We start from the raw sequence: 16,180 nt of genomic DNA on the forward strand, positions 1-16,180 counted from the left end.
GAGTGGCAGTTACTGGTTCACTTTGCTCAGTTCTCTTTCTGTTTCTTTCACAAAGTGGGTACCTTGACAAAGTCCCAGACAATTTTGCTATCTGAGTGGTGCCAACTCTCACATGTGTACCCTTGAGGATGAAATAAACATGTATCTGGTGGTGCCCACCGCCACTCACAGCTGGCTGGTAAAGGTTCTATTGAAAGGGCACTGGATCAACAACAAGAATAAAATATATGTGCAATGCTCCTTGATGGTTATCACCTGGCTAGACAGGTATGCAATGTGGCCTGAGTTATTCTAGGAGAATAAAAAAAAAAAAGATAGAATCCAGTTCTTTAATTTCTTCCTCTTCATCCTTCAAGTATCAGAACTGGTGCTCTCCCCTTCAAAAAGCAAACTTCTCCTAGGTTTGGTCAGGAACCCTTCTCTGGCTCTCCATAGCACTGTATGTTCCCCTCATGTAATCACAGCACTTACCACTGTCTCCTTCAGTAGACAAGAGTCCAATTAAGACAAGAATTTTGGCTTTTTAAAAAAACATAATAAGAACCGGTACAAGGCCAGGTTCATATTAGGGACTTAGGAAATGTTTACTAAGTTAATAAAGAGACCAAGCTAGGAAATCATATTCTTCCCTCTTATGAATGTGGAAATTACAGGCCTTGCATGCACTCATTTGTTCATTCGCTGAGTTTCAACGATGGAGCAGACACTTTGCAAAATGCTAGAAAATCTGCAATAAAGCAGTAAGCTAAAACATTATAGTGCAATTTGATAAATTTTTTAAAAGATAAAAACATTACAAGTCACGAAGGTGGAGAGATATTGTACAACCCATCAGAGAAGGTTTCCAAGGAGGTAGCACTGGAGCTGGGTTATGAAAGGCAAACACATGAGGGAGGGAGATAGACTTCTAGGGAAAGAGTCATGAGAAAACATGGCATGTTCAAGAAATGAAAATGAGGAGCGCTTGGGTGGCTCAGCTGATTAAGTGTCCGACTCTTGATATCGGCTTGGGCCATGATCTCATGGACGTGAGATCAAGCCCCATGTTAAACTCCATGTCAGGTTCCATGCTGAGCGTGGAGCCTGCTTGGGATTCTCTCTCTCCCTCTCTCTCTCTCTCCTTCATCTGCTCATGAGCCCTCTGTCTCTCTCAAAATAAATAAATAAACTTAAAAAAATGAAAAGGAGAGGGACAGGATTGTGACCAAGCCAAAGTTGGCAAGATAGGTTTGAAAGCATATGTTTACGCTATTTATGCTATGCTAACAGATCTGGAATCTGGGCTTTCTCTTCAGTGTAATGGGAACTGAGGAAGCCTTGTAAGCAAAGGAGTGATATGATCACATCTAGGTAGGCATAAGGTTCTGCAGTTAGCATGGAAGAGAATGGACACATTCAGTAAGGATTGAGAAACAAGGGACAAGGACACCAGAGACCCAGGCTGGGAACACTGACCTAAATGAATGACCCTTAGCTAAACCAATTTGGAGAAAAAGTAAAGCTAAACAAAAATATTTCCTTTCCCTGTGATGCTTATATTCGACTTCTCTAGTAGATGCTGTCACCTCCTTGGGAAAATAAACTGCATTTTTCTCTAGAATCTCAGATTTAAATAACAGCATTATACTGTCTTATAGTCATAATAATTTAGTAAAAACAAGCAAATAATGTTCAAACCAAAGGACTTTGCATACCTGAGACACTTTGCCTGTTGGAATCTGAGTCCCCATTACTGGAGTTCGAATTGTTGGACGAGTTGTTGTCAACCCCTCCCAGGAGGGGGCGCAAGTGGCTTACTGACACTTGTTCAATGAATGATGTTCCATACTTGCGAAAATACCACCATTCAAATATCTAGAATAGAAAAATAGGAAACGTGATTATGGTCTTTGTTACTGTTCATGATTTTTCAACACAAATCATAAAATATGCTGCATTACAAATTACATCCACCTTAAACACCTAATTTTTTATTCTAAAAATTTTGCTTAATTAATTCTAAAAATTACAGAGTTTAATAAAATTAAAACACCAATCACATTTTAAATTCTCAATGTAGTTTTCTCCCCTTAAAAATGGCTTTCAAGGAAAATCTATAACGACAATTATGGATAAAAGAGCACTGTTAAGAGCTGCTCAATATTATTTTCTTCCAAATTTACATAATATTCTAATATTCTAATAACAAAGCCATCATAGCTATAGACAACTCCAGAAATGTATACACATGAGCAAGATTGAGAAGCTTGGTTTATGAAATATCCCAATTCTTGGCACCTTACATTCTGATAAAGCCATACCTGCATAAAAATTTTAAGATAGCAAAACTTTTATTTTAAAAATATGTATTTCCTAGAGAAATGCTGGTTTTACAGAAAGAATGAAAGGCATCCCACTTCTTGTACGGATGGTCCTCAATTCCTGAAAGACTCAGCACTGTCCTACCTGCTAGGAAGTGCTTTATAAGCACAAGCATCTGTTGAACATTAATGTTTCCTAGTTCACCAGCTTACCAATTATTACGTACCATGAATTGCAAAGGAAAAAAGAAATCATTTTCATTAATAAAAGGAAAGAAGCAGTAACACTCATATGACTAGGCTGCAATCAGGACTTGTAAGCACTGGGGAAGCAAGTGACAGCCCCCAAGCCTACTTCCCTCCCTTGGTCCCTCTAATGAACACTCCCACCATGGTTCAAAGCTGCTCTCTCCCACATCTTTTCCTCTCCTCCCTGTTTCGGATTTGTTCCTTAAGCAGCCACAAACCATCACACAGAAGAAATTTAAGAATCAGCTACACCCCAGAGTCTCACAGGGTTAACGATACCATGTTCTTAAAATACAGAATGTGGAACTAACATAGAATTAATCGCCTTTATCCTTATTTATTTCATAAGAACAAGATTTTATTATCAACTCTGGGAAGGACTTTGGGCTATTATTTAAAAATCAGTGTTGTCTTTTTTTTGCTCTACAAAATAACAATAACAACAACAACAAAACTCTTTTAAGACCAGAAAGAATATCTATGAATGATCAGAAAGAGCTGTCAGTTAAACCAAATGTTTCTAATTCTAGAATATGACTTTAATTTAATTCCAAAAAGCTACCCCTCTGATTATATGAATTTTCACATGTTAAGACATTCAAGTAATTTCACTGGGGAGACAGGGAAGAATATGATATGAAAGCTTAGAAAGAACAGGACTAGTCTACAACATTTGGAATGCTAGCAATAAGAGATCTTGCTTAACGGAAGAAGAAAGTTAAAGAATGGTAAATTTACAAACCATGAGTCTAGGGAGTTTATAACCTCAGGTAAGTTATTTCATCTATTTGAACATCAGTTTCTTCAATTATAAAGTAGAAATCATATTCATTATTCGTCTTTAAGGTTCCTCAATTTTTACACCCAGGTAAAATACCTAGTTTCAAACCCCATGTAAAAGAAAGAGCTCAGCGCCCACTGCATGTGTGGTTCTCAAAGGTAATAGTAAAGCTACCATTGATTATACTGACGACATACATGCCTCCTATGTACAGCACACCTGACACACCAGTGCACTCCTCTTTCACTTATCTGTGACTCAGGCTAGTATAGCATCTTCTTGTCTGTTGCTAAGTTGTTGGCTGAAAGCCCTAGAAATCATTGTGAAAAAGGACACTGCTCACCATTCAGTCCTGAGCACCCGACAAGGGCCCTGAAGAGATTCATGGCTTTGTCTTTATTAGAAGAGAAAAGCTCCAAAGGACCCAGAACACTAGGCACAGAACTGGCAATGGCTCTCAGCCACTGTGGGGGAGAGCTTTCGTTGTCCTAAGCTTTTGCTCTGCTTTCTATATTATGCTGCTTGGGCACCTGCCAGGCCTTAGTTCATTCATTCAGTCACAGAGCAGGAAGTGCTCCACACCAGGCACAAGCTGTGCTCCAGGGTTACATAATGCAGATGTGGCCCCTGATACAACCAGTCCATGTCACAGACCACAATGCTTCTCACAGGTTGCTCCCAAAATAGCCCATACCCATCACAAAAACAAGACAAAACAAAACAAAACACCTTGGAACTCTAGGTTTCTCAGTTTCTCCAGGAGAATCACAGAATATCAGCACTAAAAGGGACCCTGAAGGATCACATACAGTCTCTATTTACAGATCAAGAATGAGGAATAACCAAAGCCATACAGAAAATTAAGTAGCTGTTTAGACTGAAGCCCCAGCTCTGTGCCCCTAATCTCACCAGGGCCCTGTAACAAGACACCTTTTTGTAACTCTAGTGCACATTGAAACACAGATTTAGCCTATCATTTCCCTTTCCAAATCTTAATTTCCCAGTGCCTTCCAACTCCACCGTCCCTTTACTTTTTTAGCTATCAGAACCAATTCAGAAGGAGTCTATCAAATGGGACTGGGTAATTCATCCTAAGCTATAAATGATTCATGTTAATAAGGTACTCCCATTATAAGGAGACAAACCTTCCACTCAGTATTTCTAATGCAGGAATAACAGATCTCAGTAAAGACTGGGTTATTGATGCAGCTGTTTGGAGGGAAAAAGAAGGTCTTCTCAGGCCTGTTTTATCACAGCAGTAGATGGCTTCTTAGCTATCACAGTCCTTCTTTATACTGTATTAGTGTGCCTAGTACCCTAATAATCTGACCCTTATCCCAAAACATGACAGACTTTGGGCCAGCACCCCACAGTGATTTTAAATAGCTGCACAGATCCAAATGGGCAGATGGTGTTATTTAACACACACATATTTGGTGTCACTTTGAATACTTCTCCCTGGTGCATAACCCACAATGTAAACAGCAGAGCTCTTATAAACAAATTTAGATTTTAAAATTAGTCTTTCACATGCTAGTAGCTTAGTGGGCTTGCCACAGTAGAATAAAACTGGTTTTAGTCTGACAACTATAAAATTAAAATATAAATTTACTATTTCATAGTCTTAAAAATATAATCCCTCTACTGTTTTTTCCCAACTCATGCTTCACCTCAAAGATTGTATAGATCAAGTAAGATGAGAACTAAAAAGCATCAACTGGATTGGGCATTTAGGAAATCAAAAATGGCCCTCCCATCTAGCTGAAAGATCAAAACCCAAATACACTCGTGATAGCAAGTTTTGTGACTGTTTGATTCTCTTGATTCTCTGGGGCTCAGTTATCTAATGTGTAAAATAAGGTCACAGTAAGCATTCAGTTAATGTTGGATGGATACACAGATGAATATTTACTGGATGGATGGACAGGTGGACAATTAAATGGATAGAGGACATGGGCTGGCCTAGTTATTTCATGGCAAAGTCTAAATCAACAGCAGGACCAATGAAAGACTTTGTGTTCTTTTTGTTTCTTATAAAAAAGACAGACTTACCTATATTCATGGAAGAGTAAAGAATCTAGTGAAAAGAGAGACAATAAAAGATGCAAAAGAGTACAGATGACCAAGAGGCAGGATGCCAAGAGCCCAGAAAGCACACTCACCCTGCCTTCAAAAGGCAACCTACCATTTCTTGCTCTGGGGCAGGAAGAAAAAGAAAGATGAACGCATAGAGGAGAACATTCTATTTTGGAAAGTAGGGTGTGATATGAGCTGTTTCACCTGTCAGAAGGCAACAAAGGGATTAAAATGGGTGACACTGATCTCAGTGCAGATGCAGGTAAGGTTGGTTTGTCTTCTGAGAATCAGGGAGGTGGGGATGTAACTGGGAATGTGAGAGTGGTAGAAGGGATTTGGATCCAAACTTTGCAGGACAGAAGTGCCAAAAGCTATACTTGGGACCCAGATCATATTTAAAATAAAGACCCATTTGTCAAGGACCCAGTTACCTATGTCTCATGATCTCCTCCTTACTGTTGGCAGAAACAGGGAGGATGACCAAAAACCACTGGGACTACGGCTGGAGATTCCGGTTTGGAGCTGACCGGTACAAACAAGTACAAACTTGTTCCATTTTCCCCCACAGGGAAGGATCAAAAATCTGGCAAAGGGATAAACAAACAAGACCTTTCTGTCTATCTTGCAAACCTAAAAGCTGAATTTTTCCTGAAGATGCTTAGATTCTTCCCAGCCAATAAAGCCCTCTTCATCTTGAACTGCATGCTCTCTATATAAAATACTTCTCTTTGTGAATCAGGGACTTCCCTATACCCTACACCACACTTAAAAATGCTTCCAGATTCCCATACAGCAGCACCTTAGTAGTTCCATACCAATTTCATTAACCCCATGGGAAATGTAATGATGTCTCAGCCTGAAATTGGCTAAGTGCTTCTTAAGATTAAAGTAGGTAATGATATCACAGGAGAATAGATACAGAGATGATAGAGATTAAGCAGGAAATCTGAAACTTTCCCGCAGCCTACTCCCAAATGGAAAGACTGCAAAATTGACACCTGCTGTAAGTCTTCAGAAATATATCTGGTGGTGAACAGTTTTTTGGCAAAGGGGGATCTTCTGGGCTTAAGATAAATCAAGGCAGCAAGCATGGATTATATAATATACATAATCTGCTCGTTTCTTGTTAGAATTCTCAAATATATCCTTTTTTCTGTACCCACTAATCCTTTCAGAGTACTCCTCATTTCCACAGGACAGACTTTTTCCCCCTTTGGCTCCTGTTATGTTCTGTTTAGGAATACTGATGTGCTATGGAATGGGTCTTAGCTTCCCACTTCTTTGGTCTCAGGCAATCCCTCCTCAGTCACTGTTCCCCTAAACAGCTGAGGAGGGCTGTGTGAAGAACCGGTATTTATGCCCTTCAACTCCCTGCTTCCTGGCCACCTATCACCAAGGCTTTCAGAAAAGAGAGAAGACAGAAGTGAGGCTCTTTTCAAGGTCAACAGTCAATGATCTGTCCTCACCTCCGTGCTTGTATGTTCCCAGAATGAGATTTTCCACTGTAGCATTAGAGGGGAGGGTCTCTCTGCTGAGGGAAAGTCATGAAGACTACTGACCTTGGGAGAAGCCATCTTGCACCGTGCACCTCAGGCCCTGCCAGGTCATGCTGTGGTGGCAGCTATCCTCAAGGTCCTTCCAGAGATTCTGATTCAGTTGGTCTGGAGTGGTGGTCAGATCCATCACTTTAAACAAGTCCCCCAGATAATTCTGACACAATCAGCTAATTCATCCTCTCACTGGATCTCTGTGCTTTCAACAAACATTTTATAGGAGTCTACCCAGGCATTATATTTACAAAAACAGAGATATGAAGACAAGACAAAACAGACAAACTAAACAATAGATATGGCCCCAGTCTTTGTGAAGCTTCAATTACAGAGAGGACAAAAGCAATAAATGATGACACATAAAATATCATTATAAATTGTGGTAAGTGTTGGTCCCTTTTCCAGATTGGCCAAATCTGACCCAACCCACAGGCAAGTGAATAAAGAAAATAATGTCTCCTCCAGAGAAGGTTGTAGTCTCACTCCTTCTCTCTTTCTTTTCTCTTTTCTTGTTCTTTTCTTTTCCTTCTCTCCTTCTACCTCCTTTCTTATCTACCTGGCCCATTTCTGTGGCTCTGTAAAGTGAAAACATCAACTGTTAGATACTATGTTATCCACCTTATTAATCAACACCTCTATGAGAGGCAGAATGATATTATGTCAATGACATGGAAATTTAAATTCTAGTGCTCACTCCACCCTTACCTAGCAAAGTGACCTGACCAAGTCATAAGCTTTCTGGATGCCCAGTCCTTAGGTCTTTACTGGTTTAAACTGGATGGCTTCTATTTGCAAGGACATGGATGGAACTAGAGTCTATTATGCTTAGTAAACTAAGTCAGTCAGAGAAAGACAAATACCATAGGATTTCACTCATATGTGGAATTTAAGAAACAGATCAACACAGGGGAAAGGAAGCAAAAATAAAATAAGACAAAAACTAGAAGGGAGGCAAACCATAAAAGACTCTTAACTACGGAGAACAAATTGAGAGTTGCTAGAGGGAAGGTGGGCAGTGGGATGGACTAAATGGATGATGGGGATTAAGGAGGGTACTTGTGATGAGCACTGGGTGTTGTAAATAAGTGATGAATCACTAAATGCTACTCCTGAAACCAATACTACACTATATGTTAACTAACTTGAATTTAAATAAAATCTTGCAAGAAAGAAATAAAAGTGATGAGCAGCAGACAGAAGTCAAAGGCGATAATTCATGAGTGACTTTGTGAAACACTGGACATAGACAATGCTTATGTGTTGATGTTTGATGTTTTTGTTTTGTTTTTAAGTTTATTTATTTTGAGAGAGAGTGTGTGTGCACAGAGAGAGAGAGGGAGTGAGGAGAGGGAGAGAATTCCAAGCAAGCAGTGCAGAGCCCCATGTGGGGCTCAAACTCACAACTGTAAGATCATGACCTAAGCTGAAATCAAGAGCTGGATGCTTAACCGACTGAGCCACTCAGGTGCTCCTGATGTCTGATGTTTAACTTGATGTTTAAGTGTGGACATTTGACATTGAACTGAGCAACAGTGGCAAAAACAAAAACCTGGATTGAATGGCTTCTGAGAGTTCCTTCCCTGAGCCCTGCAACTGCATGATTTTCAAGCCTCTCAATTTGTGCTCAAATGTAAACTGATAAAGCCAAAAGGGTAGTTTTGTCCCTTTACTGCCATCAGCTTGTTCACCTTCTTCACATCTGCCATGTCTAATCATTAATCCGATCCACTCAGATACTCATGTCCACAGTCAGACCCTGACAGGCATATGTCTACTCTTTAGCCTGGCACTTTACTTGGGTCTCCTGTGGAAAATCATTAATTTTTATGGTGATCCCAAGAAGCTGTAATCTGATAAAGCTGAATGAGCCCCAGCTTCTTCCCATTATCTGCAGACCCCTATGATAAGGCCCCCACAGCATCTCTCCTTCTTTATACTACAGTCAAGGGGCAACTTTCTTCATAATTAACACAGCCTGACATTTACATGTAGTCTCCTACACCCACGAGCCCTTCCAATCAAGTTTCCTTGAGTCTTTCTTTTTACTCTTAGCTTTGGAATCACCATCATTTTGGTGATTCACATGCCTGTCAATTAAAATTCTATCTCAACTGCAGGTCAAGTTCTTTAGACAAGGAAAATTTGAAAGGAGCCGTAACAATCTTCTAGTCCCATTCCCTTGCTTTTGAGGATAGAGGACAGCATCAGAGAGATCAGGATTCATATCTTACCATTTGCTATAAAACCTTGGTCAAATTATTTAATGTTTGTGTCTGCTTAACTCAGCAGCATAAAGCCACTTAGAATTTCAAAGAGAATTAAATGAAGTAATATATGCAAAGTACTTACTATCAGGCATAGAGTGGTAACTCAGTAAATGGACCTTTGATACAACTTATTCCTACCTAATTATCATCTCTTCTATACTTTCCCAAAAACATAGTTTTTTTACATGTAATCTATGAAGTAAGTATTTTATTTACTATTCTAATTTCCTCCCCTTTTAGTTCTTGATTCTCACTTTTCAGAATTATGTCCCAGATGCCTCTCTTTATAGCTACTTAATATATATGTGTAGAATGTAGGTATAAGAGCATGTCTATATTCATGTTAATGGGATATAGGGTCCATGTGTAAATGGTGATACAACATACAGCATTTTCTCCATTCTACCAACATTTTAAGAAAATTAAAGGAAACATTTTCTCCACATAACCATCTTACCACTCAAAACAAAACTAAAACCCAGAAATTTTCTCCATTGAAATAAACATTGCCCAGAGAGGCTACTTCAAGCAGACTGGGCATGTCCTTGCAAGAACAACTAAAAGACTAAACTGGTGGGTTTGGGCTGTGATGACAGGTGCAGCTCCTGTGGCTGGAACTGGACTGAGATGGGAAGGCTTGTGCCAAGAGGGCAGAGAGGCTGCCTGGAGGTAAGCAAAGGAGAGAGTTGGCCAGATGGGTATTGGGCATGGGACCAGAAGGGAAGAGTGAGAGGTAGGTGGTGTAATAAACTCATTGCTGGCTTTCAACCTGCGAAATTAAGAACTAGCAGTGATACCTAGTAAAATACACACCGATTAGTCCTCATTTATTTTTTAAACACATTAGTGTAAAAGGCAGCAGCATTTGCCAAACACATTTTATTTTTATGTACATCTGTTCAGTTTGATGATTTTTTCAGGGTATTTTTGTTTGTATTTACCCCTCTTCTCCTAAAACATCATATTGCACAGTTTCAGTCTCCAGCATAGGAATCCTGAGGTCCCCAAACAACCATCTCCCCAGGGGCATCCCTGTACTTTCAGTGTTCACTGCCTGGCTCTACTTCCAATGCTCAGGGGAGAGTCGTTAGGTAATTGTCTCTCCTTGCCAGAAAACAAACCGCTAAGCACCTGATCCTTTACCTCAGTGTTGCCTCTCCATGAACACACTTGTCAGAAAACAGTGGCTGACTAGGAACCTCAACCCTGGGTACATTTCACAGGCTAGCAAAGCTGAGTCCCCAAAGGCAGAATAATACTGATGCCGATAACCTGTAAAGCAGAAGCCTAAAGCTATCAAGAGCTATTCCCACACTGTAGTGACTCTGCCCTCAGTACAGACCAAGCATTTCTGAGAAAAGCCTTTCAAAGTCTTCAAACAGCAGAGGTTTCCACTGCTCAAAGTTTCGCATCAGTCAGGCATATCCTGTGCTTCCTGAGAATGCTGAAAGACAAACACACCCTGAGATGGTGCGGCAGTGACTGTCAGGTTTCAGCAGCTGTGCTCCACACACAGGGAGAAAGCCTCGCCAGCCTGGACCTGCAAAGGTGGTCACGGTCTGTGAAAATCCCTTTATTTGTAAAAGTAAGCTGAGGACTTTGCCTCCTGGAGTTAAAAGGTAAAATGACTGTTAGGCCCTGCTTATCAGAGTGAAAAGAAATAACCCACACTTTGGCAATCAGTTTATACTCTCATGAACCCACATCAACATAAAATCCATACCTGCTGTTTGTTCAGTGAGCTAGAAAAACAGCTGAGAACTTAACCAGAAGGTGGTGAAACGAGCGACAGACTGTCTGGGCTGAATTCCTGCTCTTCACTATTTGCCAGCGATGTGACCTAAGGCAGCTTACAGACTTGCCTGTTCTACCTGTTCGGCCTATGCATTAGTAAGATGGAGACAACAGGAGCAATCTCCTCCTTGTATGGTTGCAAAGACTGAATGAATTAGCACGTACGTTCCTGGCACACAGGAAGCACCACCTAAGTGGGTAACATTCTTAAGCAAACATCCCTGAGAGAGGAATACACAAACAAAAAACAAAAACCTACCTTGTGCATCAGACTGAATTACTGATTTCAGCATTAAACCACTCTTCAAACTGGACCTAAAAGTTCACTTTTTTTTCTTAATTGTTTAACCAAAAAATACTTCAAAGCTATTTTAGAAAGGAAGTATTAAAATACTATTTTAAATGTAAATGATTGTTAGATGAAGACCTGTAATACCTTCTCCTTTCCCCCCAAAAATATACATGCTAAAAGGCTGCCATGTTTTCAGCATATTCTTATTAATCATTTATCAAGCATTTGAAAGCATTTTTCAAGTTTGAAGTTTCTTGGGTTCATTAAGAATATCAAGGTGGGGATCTGAGGACATAGGTTCTAGGCCTGGCTTTGCCACAAGTTAACATGAGTTAAATAAATCACCTTACAGCTTTATGAACAACTCTCTAGAGTGTTCTTGTTTTTCTCATATCCCCACAGAACAGAGATTTCAGAGACACAGATGGGTATGCAGACCTGCATTTAAAAGGTAATAGAGTACAAATTACTATTCACACCTCATCTCAACCCATTTCAAAGAGAAGTTTTAACTTTTTTAAACTGTTTTATTTCTTTCTGAGAGAGAGAGAGAGAGTGAGCAAGCGTGAGCAGGGAAGGGTCAGAGAGAGAGAGAAACACAGAATCTGAAACAGGCTCCAGGCTCTGAGCTAGCTGTCAGCACAGAGCCTGACACGGGGCTCGAACCCATGAACCATGAGATCATGACCTGAGCTGAAGCTGGACACTCAACTGACTGAGCCACCCAGGCGCCCCTCAAAGAGAAGTTTTAATATGCCTCCCTTCACCTTGGCTTGCTCTCTGCAGTCAGCATTATGCTTTCTGTGTGGACTTCCACTTATATAACCATGCTGGAGCAGTAACTGCTGATGTCTTTCACATTCCTGGTCCAGTAATATCAACTTGAAACATCTCCTCCCTTGAGTCCAGCAACCCATGTGATACAGCAGAGCAAGACTAACCTGAATACGCTCCGACCACATAACAATGCTCTCCCTACCAACACCATTCCTTTTAGCTCTTTGCAGGTTTCTGCCCTGCATATGTTGCTCTACCTTTTTAGTCTGGCTCCCTGTAAACTCAAGCTGAAATCTACTGGTCTAGATTCACCTATGCATTTGTTCTACATTTTTGTGCCCTTCTCCCCTAAAACTTTTGTTTTTCTACTGATCTTAACATTAACATTCAAGTATCTTTCTTGTCTCCATAAAAATTAGTAATCACAGCATTATATGTAGACCAAAAAAAAAAAATCTAAAACATTTTTCTCCTTAAAGATCACTTAATTATATTAGCATGACTACAGTGAGTTAGAGGGCCCTATTTAAGTTCACTTACTTCAGGCGTTATAACTTACCACATTTCTAACTATTTAGAGCATAAACTAATGGGACCAAAGAGATGACTACCGCTGCTTTCGCCTACTTGGAATTTTTGAAAGGAAGAAATAGGGAAATGTAACTTTTGAGAGAAAAGAAGATAAGGGGTGGGGGGGAAGCTTAGAACTGCCACATCTACTTCTATCCATTTTTTAAAAACTGGGCTCTATTTCTACTGATCTTGAATATGGCCAATAATCCATTTTGAAAAGAATGACGAAAAACATTGTCGACCTGAATCACGTGTATTTTATAGTATCTCAGACACTAGAATTTGACACAGAATTGTGTTCCTTTAATTTCCATTATATTTATATTTTGTTTTTCCCCTTCAACAAAAGTAATATAGGACTATTAAATTTTTTTTCAAATATTTTAGAAATATGTAATCTGGGTAGTAAAAGGCCTCTATACGTACAACCACCCAACATAAACACACATACAGGATAATCACTGTCATTTGCTGGTATATATTCTTCCAGAATTTTTTTCCTGTACCTATATTAATATATTAGTAATCAGCATGCGTTTAAATAGGAAGGATCCACCACTTACCAAAATGAGCCCTGATATTAGTGAGGAAGTGCCTGTCAGGGCCACGTAGAACTTCGGTGTTAATGTGTTCAAAAACATGCTCACTGAAAAAAAAAGGGGGGGAGGGGAGAATAAAGAATGCATAAGTATGTTAATAAAACAGACTTCCATTTTTCTTTTGTGGTGAAATCATTTGTTTCTGATGACAAAAATTCTTAGAATCATATAAAGTCCCATTAAAATAGTTCAGTATTACAAAGGCTTGGAATGCTAGGTGTCAAGGTGTATTTCCTGAAAGAAAAGAGCTACATACAAGAGAAAAGAGCAGCTTTTTAGTTTCTGCCTTCCAAAACCATTGTTGTGAATGGTTTTCATGGATTCATAACCACTGAGGAGTCTAATCAAAGATGGTTACTAGGGGGCACCTGAGAGGCTCAGTTGGTTAAGCATATAATGATTTTGTCTCAGATCATGATCTTACAGTTCTTGAAAACTGGCTCTGCACTGCTAGTGCACAGCCTGCTTGGAATTCTCTCTCCCTCTCTCTCTCTCTCTCTCTGTCCCTCCCCAGCTCGTGCACTTTCTCTCCCTCAAAATAAATAAATAAACATTTTTTTAAAAAACTAGTTATTAAACTGTCAGTCAGAAAAAGGATCCTTAAATGTTTTGTAAGACCCACACATTACAGTCCTTGATGAACGAACAAGGAATATTTTAACCTCAGAACAAATGGAAAGTAACTACAGTTGATCCTTGACCAGTGTGGGGTATTAGGGACACCAACCCCCTACACAATAAAAAATCTGTATATAACTTTTGACTACCCCCAAAACTCTACTAATAGTTTACTACTGACTGAAGCCTTAGCAATAACATACACAATTAACACACATTTTGTATGTAATATGTATCATATACTGTATTCTTACAATAAAGTAAGCTAGGGAAAAGAAAATGTTTAAAAACACATAAGAAAACAATACATTTACACTACTATACATATTTATCAGAAAAAATCCATGTATAAGTGGACCTGGGAGGTTCAATCCCATGTTGTTAAAGGGTCAACTATATATTGGCAGTTATTAAAGATTTTAAGACTACTGTCACTCCTAACAAGGAAGGACAAATTGACTAAGTTGGCATGAATTAGTAAAACTTTTTTCACCTAACTTAAATGGCTATTAGACTGCTCATCAAAATAACTGGAGTCAATGAAAAAAAGATAAAAAATAAATCACTAAAAATGTGCAGTCAGTTACCTCTCTGACCAATTTCTGCCACTCTGTTCATATCAACTATATAGTTGCTCTGGCTGCCCACTAAGTAAGATTCATGGCTACATTTCATTATCATTTATATCCAGATATTGCATAAAACTTTGATTATTACCAAAACAATAACTGATCTAAAGGGCTTTTTTCATGCATATTCACATTCTTTCCTGAATTTGTTATTGAAGGGGATTGCATTGGTCTGGTGTTAGAAACAGGACTTTGATATCATTAGGGGAAAAGGCTTTGGCATTTGTCCTGAGCTCAGCCCACAAAGCAAAATCACCAACATGACCACAGACTCCATGTTCACTCATTCAACAAATACTTCTCTGTTTATGAATGAAACTATGCATAAGGAATGGAAGCATGAATGAGATACAGTTCTGACCCTCTAGAAGGCCACAGTCTAGTTGAGAAACGAACAAGTAAACAAGCAATTACCATCAAGTTTGATAAGTCCACTCAAGTCCTGAGCACAGGATGTTATGAAAACACAGAAAAGGGATGCACTTCAGGCTGGGGGTTGGAAAAGATGTCCAGGAGAATAAGCAGTAGTTAACCAGACCAGAGCAGGAAGGAGGAGGGACAGAAGGGCAATGTCAGCAGAGGAAAGGGCCTGCTTGGAGATGTTGAGAAAAGATCACAGCCTTTCCAAACCATTGCACAGCCTGAGGAGGTGAGGAGTTCAAACTGTGGACCCTTCACAGAGAAGTAGATGTAGAAGGACGCACTGATTATCCTTCCTGGCTACTTAGTGATGCTTCCTGGCACCTCCTCTTAAATGAGTTTTTTGTTTGACTTGTGGGCTGTTGGTTGTAATCTCAAGAGTCTGAACTAACATAATGTGCTCAGTTGATAGTCACAATTTGAGTAAGAGGACTCTTTTGGAGAAAAAGAGAAAGTCACAGTAGGAGCAATCAGCCTGGGGCTGTAGAGGTACAGCTGAGTTAAGGATGGGTTTGCTTGGCCATTAAAAAACCCAAAGACATAGTGATTTGTCACTTCCTAAGCACATTAGTGGGAAAAGGAAGATTTTTTAAAAGAAAAAAAATTAAACCCAGTCGAATTCTTAAGTGTCTAAAAGTCTCAAAATTTCCATCCACTATAAATGACCCCACATTCTCATTCATTCATTCATACATTCATCCATTCATTCATTCATTTAGAGAATGTGCACTCATGAGAGAGGGGCAAAGGGGAAGAAAGAGAATCTTGAGCAGGCTCCAAAATCAACAAATAGCCTGATGTGAGGCTCAATCCTATGACCCTGAGATCATGACCTGAGCCAAAATCAAAAGTTGGATGCTCAACCAACTGAGCCATCCAGGCAGCCCCTCTCCATTATTTGTTAAGTCAACAAAACATAGTTATTTGCTTTATTTTATAGCTATGATTTCTCATATTTTTATGATACACTTTTCAGTAGATTTTTAGGGACAAAGTGAGTATAAAATTCTATGAAATCCATTTCTTAAAGAAAGAGAAAAGATGTTCCTGAATTAGAAGTGCTTTAGTAGCCCTGCTGTAAAGATTTTCTACTGAAAATCACTGAATCCATTGTGGGCAAAAGACTCAAGAACTAATTGGTCAGTGCAAAAAATGTGTATATATGTTTTCTAGAGAGATAAAACTAAAACTGTCCCCATTTGGTTTTACTTACTTAAGATTATATAGCAGCAGTGATTAATAATTAAAAGGTACT

At 39.3% G+C, this 16,180-nt stretch overlaps 1 protein-coding gene across 3 annotated transcripts in view; it reads right to left on the reverse strand.

Annotated features, from left to right (window-relative positions):
• The window catches only part of ST7 (suppression of tumorigenicity 7), a 272,136-nt gene that overhangs the window by 104,204 nt on the left and 151,752 nt on the right, over positions 1 to 16,180 (reverse strand). For all 3 annotated transcript variants that reach the window (XM_077756029.1, XM_077756027.1, XM_077756028.1), the window contains 2 exons: positions 13,223 to 13,305; positions 1,695 to 1,854 (listed from right to left, as the gene is read on the reverse strand). In XM_077756029.1, the coding sequence (XP_077612155.1) occupies positions 1,695 to 1,854; positions 13,223 to 13,305 (243 nt within the window). The remainder of the gene's footprint in view (positions 1 to 1,694; positions 1,855 to 13,222; positions 13,306 to 16,180) is intronic.

The sequence above is a fragment of the Crocuta crocuta genome, unplaced genomic scaffold (assembly GCF_008692635.1).
Source record: "Crocuta crocuta isolate KB4526 unplaced genomic scaffold, BGI_CrCroc_1.0 scaffold452, whole genome shotgun sequence".
Lineage (NCBI taxonomy): Eukaryota > Metazoa > Chordata > Mammalia > Carnivora > Hyaenidae > Crocuta > Crocuta crocuta.